The sequence below is a fragment of the Musca domestica genome, unplaced genomic scaffold, assembly GCF_030504385.1.
Source record: "Musca domestica strain aabys unplaced genomic scaffold, Musca_domestica.polishedcontigs.V.1.1 3, whole genome shotgun sequence".
NCBI lineage: Eukaryota > Metazoa > Arthropoda > Insecta > Diptera > Muscidae > Musca > Musca domestica.
In genome coordinates, this window is record NW_026712299.1 from 12,315,274 (window position 1) to 12,339,983 (window position 24,710).

At 35.1% G+C, this 24,710-nt stretch overlaps 1 protein-coding gene across 1 annotated transcript in view; it reads left to right on the forward strand.

The window, feature by feature from the left end:
• LOC101891275 (uncharacterized) overlaps positions 1–24,710 on the forward strand; it is a 95,741-nt gene that overhangs the window by 48,247 nt on the left and 22,784 nt on the right. Inside the window, exons 3-8 of the mRNA XM_011292890.3 lie at positions 871–1,445; positions 1,508–1,589; positions 12,435–12,516; positions 16,909–17,152; positions 20,109–20,482; positions 20,575–20,776. Of these exons, the coding sequence (XP_011291192.1) occupies positions 871–1,445; positions 1,508–1,589; positions 12,435–12,516; positions 16,909–17,152; positions 20,109–20,482; positions 20,575–20,776 (1,559 nt within the window). The remainder of the gene's footprint in view (positions 1–870; positions 1,446–1,507; positions 1,590–12,434; positions 12,517–16,908; positions 17,153–20,108; positions 20,483–20,574; positions 20,777–24,710) is intronic.

A 24,710-nucleotide genomic window follows, 5' to 3' on the forward strand; every position in this document is an offset into this window, starting at 1 on the left:
CATATTGTACCAAATATAGTACTATTTAGTTCTTTTCGTGCACTTGAGTGTATACTTCCAAAATCATCTCTTTATCGTAAATCTACCACCTACAGGGTCTCCAATACAAAATTTCAAAATTCCAGCTTAATCCTTTCATCCTAAACCATACTATTCCAAATAAAGTACCATTTAGTACAGTTCGCACACACTTAGTACACTTGTTCAAAACCGACTTCATATATTGAATTTACTTGCCAACTTTGATCCTCGTATCAAATTTCAAGTTTTTAGCTCTATCCGTTCACATAATATACCATTTTATGAGTTTAGTACGATTTACAACTTTTCGTAACCTTAAAGTTCGGATTTCCAAAAAAAAAACTTTGGTGCATCTATCCTGCACTCCATCAGTGAATCACGTCCCAAATTTCATCAATTCTAGGTCTTTCCATTTATCTAATACAAAGTATTACATTTTTAGTACATTTTGGTACCCTTTTAGTAGGGATTTCCAAAAACCCAGCCTTATCACACTCCGACACATCCCGTACAATATTTCAAGAGTCTAGTTTTAGTCGTGTTGTCTGGGCGTTGATTCTTAGTCAGTCAGTTATTGTACTACTCTCGTCTTGGCTATCCTTCCCCGTTCTCCATTTGACCTATGGCAATTAATTACAATTATTTTCCTTACAATCTGTAAATAAATTACACTTTGTTACAACAAAATCAAAACACTCACACACATACACACACTCATACCCAGTTAACCAGTTCGCTGTCTCTGTCAATTTATGACTTTATGCTAATTTGTTTGTTTTCATATTTTTTGTTCTCATACTTACCTCTTTAGTCTCTTCATAACTTTTCTGCTTCTGCTTCTGTTTACAGTTTCGTGAACATGCCCTGCAAATGGTCATATACGCACTCATGACCTTTCCCAGTACCTGTTTCGATACGGCAACATGTGTCACTAATGCGACATACGCCGCATTAAATCGCAAGCGACGTGTACGCCAAGCAGCTCTCGATGTGCTGGCAGTGCTGGGTCAGATTTCCTCCGCCCGTGAGGTGCTCGATGTGGTGCAACAAATTGCCAGTTCACGTGATGATGGTGCAGCATTAGTGGCAGCCGTTAAGGCCCGTTTGTCACGCAAACAATTGCCGTTGGTGGGCAGTGATGGTTCGGTGCAGTATTCATTGCATGTGCCGCCCACACAGCTGGCGGCGGCTAATATCAGTGATAGTGTGGCAAATGAGAGCAGTTCGGCGCTGGAGGACTTTCGTACCACAAAAGCCAGTGATAATGTAAACGCCAACGCCGCAACGGAGGGCAATGGCCAACAGGGTCCAGATATAGATTGGATAACGGCGGGTATTGGTTCAGTGTCACCTTCTTCCCTAAAGAGAAGGGCCCACCGTACTCGTGTCAGTACCCAGCAAAGTTTTCGCTGCCTCAAAACTGGGTAAGTATTGGAAAGTTTTTAAATAAAATACATCTCTAACTCTGATTGAATTTCCATTCTAGATCCAATAGTGATGATCCCCTCTATCGACAATCGTTTCGCAAACCCTCGGAAATCTCCATACATTCCAAGATTTTTGAAAATGTACGTATGTATGTGTGTGTGCAATGTGTCTGCGAGTTTCCTTTCACAAAGGAAACTAAACACTTAATGAACGTCGAACATATACGGCAATGACCTTGACTGTCAATATCCGTCTTGGTATTGTTGAAACGTCATTACAAATTATTATAATTAACATGTAGTGGTAGTGTAAACAATTGACTGATAGCACTTCGTTTTAGGTATGTGGGTTTGGTAGGTAATCGGGGTTTCAGATAACCGGATATTTGAGAAAACGGCGCCTAGCAATACACGCGAGTCAAATAATATCTATGTGGGAAATATATATTTTTAGTTTTTTAGTGCCAGAACAGAGCTAGTTGTAATAAAACAAGTAAAAAAGCTGAAAGTTCTACCGGACCAATCTTTGAATACCCTCCACCTTTTAAAACGACTTTGGCAATTTTCAAAAGAATAAAATCCGTTAAACGTTCTGTTAAAATCTTAAAAATGCCGAATGTAGCCATTATATAAGAGTCTATACGATGGCGTAAACCGGCATAGGCAACTTTTGTCATGAATCATTACAATGTTCAAATCCGAAACTTGAATAAAAATGTTCGGTGAATAATGCAGCCAAAATCATAAAAATTTCGAATATAGGGAAGTACCGTTATATTAGACTACACGATAACGTGGACCTGCACAGACAATTTTCTGTCATAGGCTGTAGTATCCATTACGAACTTCAAACACCCAATTTGAAACAATTCCGGTGAAGAGTGTCGCTAAAATCATCAAAATACCGAATATCGGGGAGTACCGTTATTTGGGGGCTATATGAAGACGTGGACCTGCACAGACAATTTTCTGTCATAGGCTGTAGCATCCGTTACGAACTTCAAATACCAAATTTGAAACAATTCCGGTAAATAATGACGCTAAAGTCATCAAAATACCGAATATCTGGAGGTACCGTTATATGAAGGCCATACGAAGATGTGGACCTGCATAGACAATTTTCTGTCATAAGCTGTAGTACGCATTACGAACTTCAAATACCAAATTTGAAACATTTCCGGTGAATAAAAATGTCGGTTAAATCACCAAAATATCGAAAATAGGAGGTATATATATGGGGGCTTTACCAAAACGTAAACCTACATCACCCATTTTCAATACCAAAAAGTCCTGCAAACATAATACACATTTCAGTAAAATTTTATCAACCAACTTCATTTCGTTCGGAAGTAGAATGATTTGACACACAGACGGACGCCACTAAATCGACATAGAATTGTATGCTGATCAACAATATATATACTTTGTGAATATATGTATGTATATTTCGACGTGTTACAATGCTATGGAAGAGGGTATAAAAATAGAGCTACAAATAGAAATTTTGAACATACATAGACATTTCTCCTAGAATGGTCGGTACTGAAAACTTTGTATATTTTGATAAAATTTTCGGTGTTTTGCAGGCATTTGCCCAACTTCCAACAAAAATATCAGTAATTTGAGAATTTTGGGTTCTCAGTAGGTATTTGAACTTCGCAAAAATTCATTTAATGTGGGTGCATGCGGCGGTGCCGTGTCATAATCCCCACGGACATAATTCCCATTACAATTATAAAGTTATGACCGTTTTACGGCCTTAACACCATAATGGAATGGGTATTATGTCAAAAAAAAAAAAAATCTGCGTAGTCCCCAGCAAGTTGTGGACAAAGGCATTTTTAACTTGCTTACGGCGAAGTAGTTTTTCCATAGGGGAAATACCCAGTTATTCAACCTGGAAGTTTGGATAAAAATCCGGATTTCATCCGATTCTACAAAAGTGATATGTACAAAATGGGAAAATTGGTATTTTTGTACTTTCTGAGTCGATTCATGCATGTCAGTTGGTTTGTCCATGAATTTTTGTGGTCGCATTTACAGGGTGAGATAAAAAAACTGCAAAAAAAAACTCCAACGCCATAATTTTTACATTCTTTTTTTTTAATTTTTTTGAATGAAAGCAAAAAATGTCGGAAATAGCATAAAATTTTAGAATAAGTTTAGATTTGTTCGAATTGGTCACTTTTGGCACGAATTATGGCCTTCAAACGGCCATTGAAGCCGTCACATGCTGTCCGAATGTTGCTCTGCGGTATTTTGGCCCATTCCCGGCGAAGCGCTTGCTTGAGGTGATCGACACTTTGGTATTTTTTAGTGCCAACCTTGCTTTCCCAAATACTCCAGAGACAATAGACCAATGGATTGGTATCCGTGGGTTTCTGTGGCCATTGTGCGCTGAAAATGAAGCTAATAACCTCATTTTGTAACCATTCTTGGGTGGCTCGTGCTGAGTTTGCATGCCCAAGGCTTTAAACACCCTCCAGAACGTTTTCGCGAAAATAGTCTTCATTTATTCTGATGTCAAGGTCGATTAATACGAGCGGATGATGTGGCGGCCTTCACCATCACCATGGCCGGCGCTTAACTTCTGGTGGCCAACAGAAGGTGCACATTTTCAGCTGACCTCTTTGTCATTTTCTTTGTTGACAAACCGCTGGACAGCGAATGTTTCTCATCGGAGAAAACCAGATTCGGCAGTTCACCACTTTCGGCCAAGCGAAGCAACTCTTTAGCTCTTTTGAGTCTATTTTCTTTCTGTTGCGATGTAAGCTTTTGCACTTTTTGAAATTTCAATGGCTTTACCGTGAGCTCATTTTCAATATTTGCCGAATGGAATATTTCGATATGTTCAGCTCAGGAGCCATTTTTCGGCCACTGCGATGCGGGTTTCGATAAAGTCGCTTCTTTACTTTTCGAACCATTTCATTTCCACTTTCTTGACGTCGGGTTACGCTACCAGTATCACGGTAACGAGCGATGGTACGAGACACAAAAGATTTATTCACATTTAAATGCTGGAGTGCTCCACTTGTGGTTTTCCAGTCAAATATAAAGAAATCACACTATCACGCTAGAATGCCATCACGAATAACTTTTTTTCTGGAAACTCACCAAAATGCTTTTCTACGCTTGTAAACAATATAATGAGCTGTCACTGTAATAATTTTAATAGCTGTGGGACGAGTTGCTTAGAAATGACAGCAGTCTGAAATTGGTTGCAGTTTTTTCATCTCACCCTGTAGGAATTATGTCCAAAAAGTTTGCGAACATAAATCCCATTATGGGATAGGTATTTTTAACCTAATTATGGAAAAGTAATTTTTATGTGGGGGAAGTCCATGTTATGCGACACGAAAATTAGGATAAAAATCCGAGCTTCATCCGGTTCTACAAAAGTGATATGTACAAAATTGGTTCCATTTGAAAGCTTATGAAAATACCTTACAAGTAATCATATGATAGGGTTTTTTGTACCGGTTCCGGAGCAATACAAGAACATTGCAATTTTTGAAACTTTGAGTTTCATAATTTTTATACCCTACACCACAAAGTAGTAAGGTTATTATGTCTTTGTGCATTTGTTTGTAACATGGAGAAGGTAGCGAGGTAGACCCATAGTTACTTTTGAGGATCTTCATAGAATCACTTTTTGAGTCGATTTATGCATGTCAGTCCGTCCATGTATTTTTGTGAACAAAATCCAGGTCGCATTTATTATCTGACTGAGATGCAATTTTCCAAACAATATTTGCTTGCCCAAGGAGGAACCCTTTTGGAATTGATGAGAATCGGTTCAAATTTAGATATACCTCCTGTATATATCTTTAACCGATTTCGGGGTAATTGTGCACCAACGGGCCAATATCAGTCCAAATGACCAGAATTTTGACACATCTGGCAGAATTCAGTCTAGAAGCAAGTGCTTCAAATTTGAAGAAAATTAAATCTGGGGCTTAAAATCTTTCACACTCATAATATCTACACATCAAGAATGATATTTGGTACCAAACAACATATGGAGTTACAAAATACCTCTGTCAAGTTATATCATGATCGAATCTTATTTGGATATAGCTCCCAAACACATGTTTATCTGATATCATGTTTATTGTGCACCAAATGACTAATATCAGCCCAAATTGACTGAGTCTTGGCAATTCTGACTGAATTCATCCTAGAAACCAGTACTTCAAATTTGGTGTAAATCGGTTCAGATTTAGCTATAGCTGTCATATATATGTTTTATCCGACTTGGTATTAAAGACCCGCACATGCGTAAGATGCCCTCCACAACAATAATCTTTGGTACCAGACATCAGATACAGCTCAGAAATATGTGCCCAATTTTTTTTTTCAAGATCAATTCAGATTTGGATATGGCTCCCATATATATCTTTATCCTATATCAAGTTTATTGTGCACCAAATGGACAATATCAACAATTTTGGCAATTCCGAAGGAATTCAACCCAAAAGCATGTGTTCAAAATTTTGTTCCAAATCGGTTTCATCCTATTTAGTGTCACAGTCACTCAGATGCGGAACAATGAAATTTGATACAGAGCATCAGATACTGCTCGAAAATACCTCTGCCATACCTCTGCCTTTAATATACATCTTCATCCTATAGTACGGTTATTACTCACCACATATGTAGTATTAGCCTAAATTGAAAAAATGTTTCATATTCAAACGAATTTTAGTCGGCCCCGCCCGATTTTTAACCTTTCCTTACTGTTTTTTTTTTAATCTGAGAAGATTTCAATTTTAGAAATTCGAAAAAATGAACTTTGGACTGAATCGTTTCTGGTTTGTGTTCATTCTTTTCGATATCTCTTAGAATTTTCTAATGAGCATAGGCGAGCACAATTTTTAGAAAATTTATTTTTCTGTTTTTATAAAAACAACGTTTGTTTATTAGTGGAGAACGATGGTAATGTTTACCAGGGGGTAAGGCAGGGAACACCTAGGTTTCGGAAAGAGCCACCAATCCTCATCAGTTCCCTTGGTTTTTGTCTGGGATATTCTCCCCAGAAGTTATTTTAAAAATAACTTCTATGACAAAAAACATTTTTTACCCAAGTGACGAGATCGTAAGCTCAATAGAAGAGGAACCAAAGAATTAAATAAAACTAGAATTTATGTAAAGTACATAATATAACCCATGATCGTTATTGACTGCGAGTTACGGCTTGATAGCGGTTTAAATTTAACATCGAATAGAAGCAACAAATGGAAGCTATATCTTAATCGACCTCCACTTACTTTGGCGGAGGAATTTAAATAATGTATGTGAACTAGCATACAAGATATCATTGTTTTAGAATGACGTTGAGAGGAAATTAATAAAAATTGGATGTGGCATTCATTTTTGGTTGATATTACACATTTGGTGCTCAAAAAACGTCGAATCGGGTGAAGATATGTAACGGATCTATATCCAAATCGAAACCGATAGCGACGAATTTTGGCAGAGGTATTTCTGAGCTGCAACAGATATCTTACACCAAATATCTTCTATCTATCGACTTAAATATTTAATTGGATGGCAAATATAAAAATGGTAGCTATAGCTTTATCTAAACTGATTTTCACCAAATTTCATAAAGTTACTTCTAGGTTGAGCACGGTCGGTGTGTCAAATTTTATCCTATTTTGACTAATATTACACATTTGGTGCACAATACAATTTAAATTGAACGAAGATATATTGGGAGCTACATCCTACTCTGAACCGATTTCCTCAACATTTGGCATGGGTGTTTGTAGGCTGTATCTAATATCGTATACCGAATATCCTTGTAATAGAGGGCAAATCGGATGAAAAATATATATGTATCTATATATAAACCCATAAATGCGACCTGTATTTCCCTTACAAGTATACATGGACAGACGGACGGATAGAAATGTATAACTCGACTCAGAATGTGGCTACATAGGGTATATATCATTTGATACGACCAAAACGTGTCTCATCGAATTAACGGTTTTAGACCCTAGGTCTCTTTGGACCAAATCCGTATCAGGACATTTGGGGTCGATCTAGGGGTGGGCTACTTGGCTAGTGCTCACAATAACCTTCAAAGAGAGTATTCGGTTTGATCCAAACTTGGTACATCGTTATATTATTGTCACACTTAAATCGAGTTCGGAGATGGGGAAAATCCTTCTGGTACCTGCCCCACAAAAGGTTAAAATTTTCATAAAAATAATTAACGGTATAGAAGAAGAAAGGACCTTCCGATTTTGCTCAAACTTTGCATAAAGATTATCGGTCCACTCCAACATGTGTATCCCCCATAAAGTGGGATGATCACCAGAAAATCAATATGGCTTTGCAAATCCAAATATTTGCTTCAGTGCTAGGCCAGTTGAGAAAACGGAAAATATCGGTCCACTCCATCAAATACCTCAGAATCGATATGGCTTTGCAAATCCAAATATTTGCATCAGTGCTAGGTCTGGTGAGAAAACGGAAAATATCGGTTCACTCCATCAAATACCTCCCTTACAAAGGGCCAGCATTTTGAATAATTATAGCTCTTATAAAATGTGATGTAGGATTCCAATTGTCTTCAAATTACACATATCACAATACTTTTATTAACCCAAGGTCGGGGGTGAAGATGGGATACATCGGGTACGTACACCAAAAAGGGTCACAATTTTGAATAACCGTGAAGCTAATAAAACGCGAAATTAACATTCCTATTCCATTCAGACTTGGTACATCTCAATATTTCCATCTACATAAGATCTGTTATAAATATGGTAGAGATCGGACTATTTCTTTTGGTATCTCCCCCACATAGGGTTCCATATTTTAAAAGACAAAACGCTCAATGAAAGTGAAATAAGTATTCAACTATCTTCAAATTTCACACATACAAACATTTTTGCTAACAAAAGATCTGTTGTGAAAATGATATATTTCTGCGAACACATTCTGGTACCTCACCCACAAAGGATTTATTGGTTATAACCTTGGTATTAATATTAAATAAAACCTAATGAACCCATCCTAAAAAATAAGTAATGTCGATTCCGCCTCATCGTTTGTTGTGTAGGGTATGCGACAACACAAGGAAATAGTTTATTTTAAAAACGAAGGACTTCGACTAAGGGTAATGACCAATTGTTTTAAGTTCTCTGTTCAAATGAATGTGTTTAGGTGTGGAAATTGTCACACCTTCTGTTGTTTGGATTTACATGTAAACAATAGAATATATTAGGTCGTATGATCGTATTGATATAAACATATATTTGTGGGAATTTAAATTCAGAAGGAAAAATCATATTTAGAAAACTTCTTAAACTTCAAAAGTTTTATTTGAAAAAAGTCTTAATAGAATTTTGGTAATTTTGAGAATTTATATACCCTACACCACCTAGTGGTAAGGGAATTATGTGTTTGAGCATTTGTTTGGTAACATGGAGAAGGAAACGAGATAGACCCATAGTTACTCTTGAGGAACTTCATAAAATCACTTTCTGATTCGATTTTTGCCTGTCAGTCCGCCCGTTCGTCTGTCCATGTAATTTGTGAAGAAAATGAAGGTCGCTTTTATTATTCAATAGAGATGAAATTTTCCACACAATATTTGTTTGCCCAAGGAGGAACCCTTTTGGAATTAATGAGAATCAGTTCAAATTTAGATCCCATTTATATTTTCAACCGATTACGGGTTAATTGTGCCCCAAAGGACCAGTATCAGTCCAAATGTCATGAATTTTTGCACATCCGACCGAATTCAGTCTAAAAGAAAGTACGTCAATTTTAAAGAAAATCGTTTCAGATATAGTTATATCTCCAATATATATGTTTCCTTCGATCTGGGGGTTTAAGTCCCATACACGCGTAATATACACTCCACAAGAATGATATTTAGTACCAGATAATTTATGGAGCTCAAAAATGCCTATGCCAAATTTTATCGAGATCGGATCAGATTAGATATAGTTCCCATATGTATATTCAGGTTTATTGTGCACCAAACCGCTTATATCAGCCCAAATTGACTGAATCTTGAAAATTCCGACTGTATTCATCCTAGAAACAAGTACTTCAAATTTAGTCAAAATCGGTTCAGATTTAGCTATAGCTCTCATATACAGGGTGAGATAAAAAAACTGCAACAAAGCCAAACGCCATAATTTTTAGATTTTCTTTTTTTAAATTTTATTGAATGAAAGTAAAAAATGTCGGAAACAGCATCAAATTTTAGAATAAGTTTAGATTTGTTCGAATTGGTCACCCTTGGTACGAATAATGGCCTTCAAACGGCCAATAAAACCGTCACACGCTGCCCAAATGTTGCTCTGTGGTATTTTGGCCCATTCCCAGCGAAGCGCATGCTTGAGGTGATCGACACTTTGGTATTTTTTAGTGCCAACTTTGCTTTTCAAAATACTCCAGACACAATAGTCCAACGGATTGGTATCCGGAGATTTTGGTGGCCATTGTTTGCTGGAAATGAAGCGTGGAACCTCATTTTGTAACCATTCTTGGTTGGCGCGTGCTGACTGCGATGGTGCTGAGTCCTGTTGGAATGTCCAAGGTCTGCGCCCAAAATATTTGCGTGCGCAAGGCTTTAATATACCCTCCAGAATATTTTCGCGATAAAATTCGGTATTTATTCTAATGCCACGGTCGATTAATACAAACGGAAAGCGACCATCGGCTGTTATGGTGGCCCACACCATCACCATGACCAGCGCTTGAGTTTTGGTGGCCAACCGAAGGTGCACATTTTCAGCTGACCTCTTTGGCAAGTAAACACGATTATTTTGTTTGCTTACAAACCAAATTCAGCAGTTCACCACTCTCGGCCAAGCGAAGCAACTCTTTAGCTCTTTTGAGTCTATTTTCTTTCTGTTGCGGTGCAATTTTTCGCACTTTTTGGAATTTTAATGGCGTAATATGCAATCCACAACAATGATATTTGATCTGGACATCAGATACTGCTCGGTTCAAATTTTTATATAGCTTCGATATACATCTTCATCCGATTTTATGGTTTCTGCTCACCCTATATATGATATCAGCCCAAATTAAATATATTTATTCATATTCAAACGAATTTTACCATTTGGTGAAACTCGGTCCGGTACATCTATTGCTCCAATACAGGGTTACCCATATTCGACGGACCTTTGGGCCCATTCCAATCGACGAGGCTTGTCCGCAGGCAACATTCTTTGCGCCAATTGAATCCGTTGTAAAGTGGACCGAGCCATGCCCAACTGCTGAGAACGGCATTTTTGGGATGTTCTTGGGGACCTCTCAACACTGGCTCGTACGGCAGCGATATTCTCGGCCGATCGCCTTAGTCGTCTTTTATATGGCCTCTTCGGATTAGAAAGAGCCTTACCAGTCGAAAATTGTTCATATAAACGCTTAATGGTGTTCTTAGAAGGCGCACTTCTCACATTTTTTAATGTTTTGAAAGCACGTTGAGTTTTCACAATTGACTTCTTCTGTTGAATGTAAATTTCAACTATTTCAGAGCGCTCGCGTGGCGTGTATTGGTTCATGGTAAAAATCTGCTTGGTCTGACGCTTCAAAGGCGGTATGTCATTAAGCGATGTGACATCTCTGTCAAAAGTTATGGCGTTGCCAGATGGGTCCGTCGAATATGGGCAACCCTGTAAATATTTTTATACCCTCCACCTTGGAATGGAGGGTATAGTAACTTTGTCATTCCGTTTGTAACATCCTTAAATATTCGTCGTAGACCCCATAAAGTATATATATTCATAGTCAGCATAAAATTCTAAGTCAATTTAACGATGTCCGTCTGTCTGTTGAAATCACGATACAGCCCACATTATTTGACGTAGAGCTCAAAATTTAGCAGAGTACTTTACATTTTGTCTAGGATGGTTGGTATTGAAAATGAGATATATCGGTCCACGTTCTGGTATAGTCCCCATATAACGGTACCTCCCTTTAGCCTAAGGTGTAGGGTATTAAAAGTTTGGCCCGGCCGAACATAATGTTTTTTTTTACTTGTTTAATATAACCCTTATCGAAGTCATATCAAGCACTATGCAGCAATTTTATTTGGATCATAGTTGGTAATGATCTACTTCGCATAAATTGCCAATATTTTTTTTTGTTAACTGAGATCTACTAAATACGGATATTGGTGCAGGGTATCATATAGTCGGCGACGCCCGACTTTTAATTTTCCCTTACTGGTTTTTGACTGATTTCGTTTTTTTAGAACTTGAAACATTCTGTTAAAAAATTTGAAAAATATTTTTGGATATCATTAATTTGAAATACCGACACTTTGTTCTCTAAGGGTTATTTGCCATTTCTCAAAAAAAAAAATAAAATTAAAAATCATTAAAATATAAAAGTCCTTCGATACAGCCTATGTTCGATTTTTCCCTTTTTCCATACCATAATTGATTTTTGTTGTTGTGGGAAATCACCAATATGCACTTATAGGATAGTTGAAAACAACTACAAAGAGCCACCAGCTAACAAAGCGCCAAAGGGGTTGGTTGGATGGCTGGCTGGCTGGCTGACTGACTGTGTTTCCTAAATTATCATTATTTTTCCCGGGCATTTGGGGGTAAAAGCACTGCCGACATGCAAATGCAGCCAACAGTTTTCTTTCAGCTTTGTTTGGGTAAAGGACGACGGAAAAATTTAAAACAAACCGGTGTAGATACAGATTTTCGGTTAAGTGTATTAAAAAAATTTGTTGTTTTTTTAGTATAGGCTGAGAAAACTAGCCCGGCCGGTAGCAAAAGCAAACGACAACAAACACACTAATGGTTTTACCATTTCTAACCGATCAATATTTTACCAATAAACGTAAAATGTTAGAAATCTACAACAATTATCCTCTGTACAATTTAGTTCCGGCCAACTATTTTAAATGGGTAAAAAAAATAATAAAAATTAAAATAATTTTTCTACCATTTCATGAAATTTTGAAATAATAAAATGTGAAATTTTCTTTTGCAGGACGACAATACCGGTTATAATTTCCATCATGTTTTCGCCTCAAATCCATACAATTATGGTTTATCCTCAAAGAAATCGAATGGTAAGTAGAATATTTATGTTTTATGATTTTTTGGCGATATCTTCCAAATTCTTAATTTGCATCGATGTTTATTGGTTTGTTTGTTTATTTATGTTTTTTTTTTTTTTATTTGTTGTTGTTTGTCTGCTTTCCTTGTTGACCTAACAACCAATGCCATGAACCTTAAAAACGATAACATTCCATAACATTCGTATGTATGTATGTGAGTAATAGCAATCAATGTAATGGGGTGGGTCAGGAGGAGAGAATTTTAAATTTTTCCCAATCTTGATTTCACGTCAATTATTGATTGTCAATTTAAAGCCACCAACAACTGAGTGACAGTTAATTTAAATTTCTGATAAGCGAATAAAAAACAAGAAACTTGCTACTAGGGTCAAAGTTCAAGAATTTAACATTCTACACCCTTAAAATTTTAATAAATCTGAGCTATTGACAATAAGAAGGCAACCAATTTTAAAGATGTGAGAGAGATAAAGGGAAATGATAACCCTCATTTTTTTCTGGGACAAAGATTGTACAAAGGAGAAGAAAAATCAATAACAAATATCAGAAATAAACAAGTTCTTAAAATGCAGGATATACCAAAACGTGGACCTGCACTGACTTTTTTCTGTCATAGGCAAAGTTGAAACAATTCTGGTTAATAATGTTGCTAAAATTATCAAAATTCCGAATATAGGAGGGTACCATTATATGGAGGATAAAGCAAAACGCGGACCTGCACAGACAATTTTCTGTCATAGGCAAATTTGAAACAATTCCGGTTAATAATGTCGCTAAAATGATCAAAATACCCATACCGTTATATGGGGGCTACACGAAGACGTAGATCTGCACAGTATCCATTCGAACTTCAAATACCAAATTTGAAACAATTCCGGTGAATAATGTCGCTAAAATCATCAAAATACTCTTCCAAGGAGTAAAGTACTCAGAAGGAACTACCGTTATATAGGTCCTATACGATATTGTGAACAGATGCAGCCCCTCCTTGCTCTTGACCTGCCTTTAGACCAAGGACTTATCTGTGCAAAATTTTAGCTTTCTATCTTAACGCTTTTCTATCGTGATAGAGCTAAATCACCTTAGAATTTAACGCTGATCAAGAATACAGGGTGAGATAAAAAAACTGCAACAAAGTCAAACGCCATAATTTTTACATTTTTTTATATTTTATTCAAATAGCATCAATTTTAGAATAAGTTTAGATTTAATCGAATTGGTCAACTCTGCCAGGAATTATGGCCTTCAAACGGCTAATGAAACCGTCATACGCTGCCCGAAAGTTGCTCTGCGGTATTTTGGCCCATTCCCGGCGAAGCGCTTGCTTGAGCTGATCGACACTTCAGTATTTTTTAGTGCCAACATTGCTCTTCAAAATACTCCAGACACAACAGTCCAGCGGATTGGTATCCGAGATTTTGGTGGCCATTGTGCACTGGAAATGAAGCCAGTAACCTCATTTTGTAACCATTCTTGGGTGCTGCGTGCTGAGTGCGATGGTGCTGAGTCCTGTTGGAATGTCCAAGGTCTGCGGCCAAAATGTTTGCTTGCCCAAGGCTTTAATACACCCTCCAGAATATGTTCGCGATAATATTCGGCATCTATTCTGATGCCACGGTCTATTAATACGAAGCGGAGAGCGACAATCGGCTGTTATGGCGGCCCACACCATCACCATGGCTGGCGCTTGAGTTATGTTGGCCTACCAAAGGTGCACATTTTCAACTGACTTCTTTGGCAAGTTAACACGATCATTTTGTTTTTTGACAAACTGCTGGACAGCATTCAACGAATGTTTTTTCATCGGAGAAAACCAAATTCGGCAATTCACCACTCTCGGCCATGCTCTTTAGCTCTTTAGCTCTTTTGAGTCTATTTTCCTTCTTGCACTTTTTGGAATTTCAATGGCTGTACCCCGAGCTCATTTTTCAATATTTTGCCGAATGGAATATTGCGATATGTTCAGCTCACGAGCCATTTTTCGGCCACTGCGACGCGGGTTTCGATCAAGTCGCTTCTTTACTTTTCGAATCATTTCTGCTGCATTTCTGCGGCTACGCTATTAGTATCACGGTAACGAGCGATGGTACGAGACACAAAAATGTATTCACATTTAAATGCTGGAGTGCTCCATCGATAGCCACTTGTGATTTTCCAGCCAAATATAAAGAAATCACACTATCACGCTTGAATTCCATCACGAATAACTTTTTTTGTGGAAAATTCTCACCAAAATGCTTTTGTACGCTTTTAAACAATATAATGAGCTGTCACTGGAACAATTTTAACAGCTGTCGGACGAGTGGCTTAGAAATGACAGCAGTCTGAAGTCGGTTGCAGTTTTTTCATCTCACCCTATATAGTGCATAATATGACTTCGATGAATTTTACATTAAAAATATTTATTGGAACAATAGATATACCGGATCGAGCTCCACCAAATAGTAAAATTCGGTTGAATATGAAAAAATCTCTTCAATTTGGGCTGATATTACATATATGAAACGTAAAATCGGATGAAGATGTGTATCGAATCTATATAAAAATCTGAACCGATCTTGATAACATTTGACAGAAGTATTTTCCAGCAGTATTTTTTCCAATAATTAGAGTACACATTTCCAAAACTACCCCCATATCTCAATTCCCGATGCTAACAGAGGCCTCAATATCAAATTTGAGGAGTTTAGCTTTATTCCTTCACACAACCAATTTAGTACCACTACGTTATTTTCGTACAATTATAGTACACATTTCCAAAACCACGCCAAAACTCAAACATTGATAACATCAAATTTCAGAACTGTATACCTATCCATTCGCCCAATACCAAATAAAGTACCATTCGATGCTATTCGTTCAATTATAGTACATACAGTCCAGGTTACGCACGAATAGCGACCCCAATACCAAATTTCAAATATCAAGCTTTATCTGTTTAGTCCTATTTAGTCCTTTTCGTGCACTGTTTGTGCACCATTTAGTACAGTTCGCACACTTAGTACACATTTCCATAACCATCTTCGTATATTATACTTACTTTCCAACCTTGATTCTCATACCGAATTTCAATTTTTTGCTCTGACTATTCACATTATACCAAATGGTACCATTTTAGAAGTTTTGTACCAGTTTTGTTTAGTACTTTTCGTAACCTTATTGTTCGAATCTCCAAAAAGCTTTTGGTACATCTACCTTACACTCCATCAGTGACCCTTATTTCAAATTTCAATTCTAACCCAGTCCGTTAATCCCATACAAAATATTCAATTTTTAGTACATTTTAGTACTCTTCGTACACTTTTAGTAGGAATTTCCCCAAACTAAGGCCCATTACACGGCTGAGAATTTCTGAAGCCTAGTTTCCTATTAAGCATTCTTTAAAACTTCCTTAAGCAGACCAGAATTCGTGAATGTTGAAAGAAATGGAGACTTTCTGTTGCCCCAAAATTGGAGATTTTTGTAGATTTATTGAAGGCTCTACACATACGCAAATTCTTGAATGTTTTAAATAATCTTTATAGACCCTCCAAAATCCAAATTTGTGGAATTTTAAAGAATTGAATCTATATTTAATTGATTTTCCAAAAATATTTAAAGTCCAATAGTTTATGATATTCTTTTTTTTTTTTTTTTTTTGGATTTTTAAAGTCTCCCTGAAATCCAGAACTCATTAATTTTTAAAGAATTAATGATGTCTTTCTGAGGTTCAAAATTCGTAGATTTTTTAAAACATTCCCAAATAAGAAGGCCTATCACTCACCTGACCCCCCTGTACATTTTTATGAATTTATTGAATTCCTGACATATAGGTAAGATTTCAATGTTTGATGTATTGTACGACCGATACGATTTGTAGAATTATTTAATTTATTTGAAAAAGAACCCAAAGACCCCTTTAGTGACTCCATTGAGAGTTACAATTTCAAAATCAAAATAATCCTCGTATTGCTATCAGTAATGCTGCCGAAGACAATATACCATTAATTCGAGGATATCAAGAAATCGTAATCGCAAATTTTCAAAAAAATTAGGAAGAGGGTGAAAATTGCCTCCTATATTGCCGTCTATGTTTAGCTTTGTTTCATAATCAGCTTCATAGTGCTCCAGTAATTATTTTTCGTGTTGCACATGTCTGCGCTCCTCATATTCCGGTTTCAATTTCTTATTTTATATTTCCCTGTTTTTATACGCACAAGTTTGCAATCCTTACTCACGTATTTATATGACCCTGAAAACTATTTATTTTTAATTAACCACAATTGTTTCCCTAGGCACTTTCCTGTGTGTGTGTGTGTGCCATCTTCTCATTTTAATTATCTACCATTGATTATTGATACATCAATCAATTCTAATCAAAGTAAATCAAATCAATTTTCCTTTCAGTCGACTATCCTGTCTACACCACACGACGCATTATACCCAACTCCTGCTCGGATTCTTCTGTCGATGGAAGAAGTTCCGATAGCAACTATACGAGTAGTGGTGGTAGTGTTGTGAGTAACGATGTGCCGGGTAAGGGAGGTGGTGGTGGCGGAGGCATAGGTGGTGGCGGTGGCGTTGGTGCAACTGTTGCCGGTGGCAGCGATGGTATAAGTGGTCGATTTACCAGACAAACCATAAATTCAAGGTAAGACCTGTCACAAACATTTATGGCGTACTAGCCAAAGCCGAGATGAATGATAATAAACTCGTGTCGGAATGAAATGATAATGCAATTAGATTTTCCACGGAAAGACAAGTGGAGATTTGAAATGAAGGAATGTGGCGGGGGTGGAGGATACTTAAAATGTTAAAGGGGCATTTTTAGGGGTTGACTTTTTAATTTTATTGACTAATTTAGAATTTTAGAATGTAGTTTTTTTGAGCCAGTTTTGAACTCTAAGAGAAAAATATTTCAAAAATGAATGAATAAGTAATTAAATTAAATAAATAAATTATTTAATAAACATATATAAATAAGTAAATACATAAATAATAAAAAAATCAATAAATAAATTTATATTTAGCCTTGGTAGATCGAGTAACATGACCTATGTCAGAAGCTGAAGAATATAATTTTTAGGCAAAATACAGGAAATCGTTTGGAAATCGTAAAAATTAAGAAGAAACAAGACTTTCAAAGGACTCTAAAGACACAGGACTTTCAGAAAGAGACTCATTTAGAAGATCTTCTACAAGCAGCAGAAATTTTAAAGGTCTTCTATGGATGGAGGAGTTTTAATCAACTTGTTAAGACTGAAGCCAAGGCACATGGATATGATGAGAATTTCTGAAGTGCATTATTGGTGGATTTATTAAGTATTTTTTAAAACTTAGACAAGTCAAAATTAACGAATTTTAAAGAAATTAACTGAATATTTAAAAAAATCGGAAATTCGATTTCGTGAATTTTTAACGACTTTTTGAAGACGTCGCGCAGCAAATTGGGGAATTTGTTAAAGTAGTTTTAAACGCGGCCTTGGAACACTAATTCATGCATTTATGAAACTCTCAACAGATAAAAATTCGTGGATTTAAAGAAACGGGGAATCTGTAACCTTAAAATTGAAAATTTTTTAAAAAATTTTCAGACTCTTCACTGAGTCTTCATCGAGAGTTTCATCGATTCTTTGAAGAATTTGTGAAGCCCCAAATTCATGGTTTAAGGACAATTTTTGAATACTCTCTGGAGACCAAAATTCCATGGATTTAAAAAAGAAAACAAATTGGAGACTCTTAGAAAGACTAATTTTGATGAATATACCCTAGATTTTTTAAGGATTTTTAGAGACTTTTCCTAACCCCACATTTGTGGATTTACAATAAAAAAAATGAAGAATCTTTACTACCCCAAATTCGTGGATTTTCAAAAGAAGTCCTTCCAAAACCCAAATTTGTGGAATTTTATAGAATTGAATCCAAATTTAATTTATATTCCAACATTATTTAAAGTCCAATATTTTATGATATTTTTTGTAGGATTTTTAAAGATTCCCTAAAGTTTAGAATTCTTGAATTTTTTAAGAATTAATTACGACTTTAAAGAATTTCTGAAGACTTTATAAAGTTCAGATTCCGTGAATTTTTTAATGAGGATTTCACAAAATCCAGAATTCGTGGATTTTCTAAAGAATTTTTAAAGTCTACCTAGAGTTCAGAATTCGTGCATTTTTGAAAGAATTTTTAAAGTCTCCCTGATGTTTAGAATGCGTGGGTTTTTCTAAGAATTTTTAAAGTTTTCTGAAGTTCAGAATTCGTGGATTTTTGAAGAATTTTTAAAGTTTCCTTGAAGTTCAGAATTCGTGGATTTTTAACGAGTTTCTAAAGTCCCCTGAAGTTCAGAATTAGTATATTTTTAAGAATTTTTAAAGTCCCCTGAAGTTTAGAATTCATGGATTTTTGAAAGAATTTCATAAGACTCCCTAAGGTCTAGAATTTGTAGATATTTTAAATATATTTTTAAAACTCCCTAGGAATTCCGGAATTCGTAGACTTTTTAAAGAACATTTTAAGGCTCCCTAAAGTTCAGAATTCGTGGATTCTTTAAAAAAAATATTAGGAGCCTTAAGATTCAGAATTCGTGGATTTTTAAAGAATTTCTTAAGACTCCCTAATGTCCAGAATTCGTAGATTTTTTAAATATTTTTTTTACTCCCTAGGGTCCAGAATTTGTGAATTTTTAAAGAATTTCTTAAGGCACCCTAAGATCCAAAATTCGTGCATTTTTTAAAGAGCTTTTTAAGAAACCTTAAGGTCTAGGATTCGTAGAGTTTTTTAAAGAATTTTTTAAGGAACCAAAATGTCCAGAATTTGTGGATTTTTTAAATTGTTAAGTCACATATTCGTGGATTTTTTTACGAAATTTTTAAGATACCCTAATATCCAAAATTTGTGGATTTTTAAAGAACTATTTAAGATACCCTAAAATCCAGAATTTGTTGATTTTTAAAGAATTTTCTAAGATACCCTAAGGTCCAAAATTTGTGAATATTTTTAAAAAATTGTTTAAAAAAGGACTTTTTAAGACTAAACGTTAAGAATTCGTGGATTTTTTACAGATTTTTTAAGAAACCTTAGGGTTCAGATTTGTGGGTTTTTTAAAGAATTTTGGAGGTTCCTAATTTGTGGATTTGTTTAAGCTTTTCAAAAAAATTGTTTTATGATATCTGGGAGCCCAAATTTTTTCAAAGATTTTTGGAAGACCCATCATACGCAAAATTTGTGGAGTTTGTAGCGATAATTTTCATAACTCCCTGAAGACAATATCCTCTATTCTTTTGAAGAAATTTTGTAGACTATCAGAAGAAAAACTCCCCTATGGACAGAATTTGTAGATTTGTATATAATTTTTGGAAATATTGGTTTCCTTATTTTTGAAACGATTTAACGATTTCCTTATTTCTTAAGGAATTTCTAAATCATATCTAAAGATAAAACTTTTGAGGTTTCTTTTGCAATGCCTTAAGAAGCACTTCTACCAAAAGGTATGGTATTCCCTTCATAATATCCAAGATAGACAGAATACTCTCAAGAACTTCTACATAGAGAATACATTTAGAATGTATTATTTGAATTAAAATTAATAAAAAATCTTATCCTTACAGATTCCCCGCTATGGACATGAATGGTACATATCGTGTACATAAGCCGCCCACATATTACCCCGGAATGGGAGCATATGCTCATTTGCAGCAGCAACAATACAACATGAATGCCACCTATCCCAAAGTGAATTATAATTTAAATGGCCATCACTATCAGACGGCGACGAGAAGAAAATCGCAGCACAACAATTTCCCAATGCATCCTCATCAACAACAACAGCAGCAACAACAATCCCCGCCCTATTATTATATCAACAATAATATTAATCGAGCACAACATTTTAATCATCACAATAACCAGCAAAAGAACAACAACTTTAACAACAACGGTAGCAGCAGCAACAACAACAACACTAACAATTGTGGAAATCAAGGTTTTTATATGCAAAAACAAGCCCTTAAAACTTTTTAAAGTTCTTTCGTAAATTAACCGATTCTTTCTTTTCCCCTCTCCTACCACTTTTAGAGACTTTCAAAAAGCTTGAAAATCTTCAAACCAAGGATTCCAACAATTGCAATGACAATCTCGATGGCACCTATACCATATGCATGGGTTCCAAACTTAGTGCCACCCTACACCAACAACATCAACAAATGACTGCAGCAGCAACAGCAGCGGCGGCTAATGGTCGTCGTTTCGTCAATGTCGACAAAATTCTAACCGCCAGGTATGTAACCAACAACAAACCAATGATAAGTTTAGATTTTAATGGACAAAGTTTTAAACATTATTGTCGGTCCGACGTTCTTCTCAGCGAGTTGAATTGTATGTTTGAGATACTTAAAAAGTCTAATAGCTCGTCAAAACCCACAAGTATGAAGTTCAGGGAATAGCAAATTTCATTGTTGTTGGGAAAGGAGAGAAAAGTTTGCAAATTTTTGCATTGTTTTAATTTGTTTCTTTCTTGCAACCCCTTAATTGTGGGGCGTAGTTTGTTGAACTTTAACTTGTTGAGTTGGCAGATATATCTTCGGAATGAAACCACAAAAGAACAATTACTTAAGTAGCAAAAAAGGCATATTAGTTATATAATATGATGTAAAGAGGCAGTCTTTAAAATTACAAGTCAAAGACACTGTAACTGGGAACAAATTAGTGAGAAAAGAGGAAGGCGGGTGCTGAGTGAGGCTTAATTTATCTAACGATAGAGAAATATTAGACAACGTAGTGGCTACAACTTTTTGCTGATTGGAGTATAAGTATTCATCTCCATTTGGACGTCATGGATGTTATAGTGTCTGGAACAAGTGGATTTTTATACCTTCCACCATGGAAAGATACCCTAATTTGTCTTTCTGTTTGTAAAACCTCGACATATTCGACGGAGTCTCATAAAGTACATACATTTATTATCAGCATAAAATTATAGATTGATTTAGCTATGTGCGTTTATCTGTCTGTATGTCTACTGAAATCAAAATTATTTGACGCATTGATTTGAAATTTGGTACAATTGTTAGGTTACTATTGAAAATGAGGTATTTCGGGCTATGGTTTCGTATAGGCCCCATATAACTCTACAGGGTGAGATACAAAAACTGTAACAAAGTCAAACGCCATAATTTTTACATTTTTTTTTTTTTTTATTTTATTAAATAAAAGCAAAAAATGTCGGAAACACCATCAAATTTTAGAATAAGTTTAGATTTGTTCAAATTAGTCACCTTTGGCACGAATTATGGCCTTCCGGCTAATGAAACCGTCACACGCTGCCCGAATGTTGTTTCGCGGTATTTTGGCCCATTGTAACCATTCTTGGCGCGTACTGAGTGCGATGGTGCTGAGTCCTGTTGGATTGTACAAGTTCTGAGGCCAAAATGTTTTTTACAGAATTATTGAAGTAATCAGTAGTTTACACCATTTTTAAAACTCCCTGAAGTCCAGATCTAGAGAATATATGACTGTATATTTGAGGAGCTCCTATGACAATTTTTCAATTCCTTTTTAATCAGAATTCTTAGACTTAAAAAGAAATTAAAGAAATCGTGGACTTTGTTAAGAATTCTTATATATTAAATTTTTGAGAAATTTTGAAGTGTCCCTAATGTTCAAAATTCGTAAAGTGTTTGGGAAACCTATGGATTTTCAAGAGTTTGTTGATTTTTTCAAAAATTTTTTAAGACTGTCCAAAAATCAAAATTCGAACATTTTTTACAAAACTAAGGAATACTACTTCAAACCAGAATTTCTGGATTTTTTTACAACATGTTTGAAAACCTCTATATTCCATAATTGATAAATTTTTAAAGTTCCAAAGTCCAGAGTTGGTGTTTTCCAGAATTTTTGAAGACCCTGTGTTTTATGTATTAAATAATAGATTTTGTAAACATTTAAAAAAATCGAATACTTCTCCTTAAGTGTCCCTTAGATTCAGAATTAGTAAGGGTTTTTAAAAATTTGTCCTATTTTCTTCACAACGGCCCTTGTAAGCCATCATCCACATCAAATATGCCTGATGAGCCGCTTAACCAACGGCGAAACGCGTCGCATAGTGGTGAGTGTGTGATAGTGTCTATCTGGCTTTCCTTTTCACTGCAAATTTCAGATCATTAAGCTCGTCTCGAAAGAGAAAACAAACACTTAAGAAATGTTTTTTTTTTTTTTTTTGGAGATCAAAATTCATAATTCATTGATTTTTTACAGAATTATTGAATACTCCCTCAAATACGAATTCGTGGAATTTTATATATTTTTTGAACTGTCCACAATTCGAACATTTTTTTAAATAATTTTTAATTACTCTTTTCAACCAAAATTTGTGGAATTACAACAAAATGGTGGAATATTCTTTCAAGCCAGAATGCTTGTGTTGTTGTGTATTTGTTTAAAACTTCCTGATGATTTGGATTCGTCATTTTTTACAATATTTTTTAAGGATTTTTGGGGCATTGGATTTTTAAGGCATTCTTGAGGACCCCCTGAAGTGCAGAAGTCGATATTCTTCTAATTTCAAAAGTTTCGAAGATGTTTTATAGAATTCGTGAATGCTCCTCCAACCCTAAATTCATAGATTTGTACAGATTGTTCAATACTTGTACAATACAGAATTTTTAAATCAAAACCGCAAAGAAGAAGTCTTAAATGCTTCTGTAAATCATCTTCGATATTTGTAGTAATGAATAGTTTTCATTCGTTGACAGAAAGATTTTTCCAATACTTCCTCTTTGGTGTTTTTTTTTACAGAATTTTTTAAAATACTCCATCAATTCAAAAATACTCAATAAATTTTAAAACAAGTGGATTTTTTTAAGAACTCACCTTACGCACCAAGAATTTGGATATTCGCACTATAAGACTACTAAAAGGTACTAAAAATTGAATCTACAGCATTGTTCAAACCAATCGAGCTAGAATTCTGAAATACGAAATCAAGGTTCCTTATGGGGGTGCAGGATAGTATAGATTGATTGAGTGATTCTATCTCTCTATCTTTATGTTACAAAAAAATACACAAAGACATAATACCCTTACAACTATGTGGTGTAGGGTATACAAATAAAATCTTAAGACTTGTACTAAAAAGTACGAAAAGTATAAAGTGGTATTTAAAATTTAGTATTAGGGTCACATTTTGTGAGGTGAAGTTGAGATTTTAAAAAGTACTTAATGGTATTAAATTTGGAATTTGGATAGGGAATAGAGCTGGAAATTTGGAATCGGGGTTTTTGGAGTTTTTTTTCTAAATTCTAATAATAAGTATACTAAAAGTGGTGGTAATTTTGCAAATGACAATTATAATTTTTCGAAAAGTACTAAATGGTACTAATTTTGGATTACTGTTGGTGTCTAGGATGGGGAGATGTACATTGGTTTTGATATGCCTACTAAATGTTACTAAATTTGGTATAGATTGTAGGGATAAATTTTAAATTCTGAAATTTTATATTGATGTCATATTGAGGTTTCTAAGGTTTACATGTGGATACGAAAAATTATATATAGGTCCATTGTGCAATGGTTTCACTTATATCCTCCTCGGTAAACTTTAAAATGAAAGTTTTTAAGACTTTTTGGTGTAGGAGGAAAACATTTAGCTATTATTCCTTTCCAAAAAAGAAAAACTTAAAAAAAATTAAAAACCTTGAAATTTTGAAAATTTTTAATACGTATTTTATAAAGTAAAAAATATACAAAGCTTTCTTTTCGCCTTCTAATTATAGGTGCTTTAAATCTATAATACACATTCAAAAACAATCATGGATGGTATGATTTATTTTTCATAAATTCTCCATATAAACGTTTATTTGTTATGGGGAGCTCTACTAAATATACAAAGTGGTGTATGGCATCATAAATTCGGCCCCGCCCGACTTTAAGCCTTTCTTTACAGTTTCAATAATACTCCTATGTCAGAAAATAAAATAACCTTATGGTATTAAGTATTTTGACGAATATAGCTACATCTTTAAACGGAAAAGTTTTAGATCTGGTATTTTATGTGCCTAATAGATACCAACAATTGTAGCTATCCCAATCATCCCCATATATTAACATTTTCCAATAGATCCAATACCAAATGCCGATTTTAGATATTTCGTTAGTCACATTTCAACGGAAATGTTCAAAAATTAGATAATTTGAAGTTGTTAAAAATTAAACCT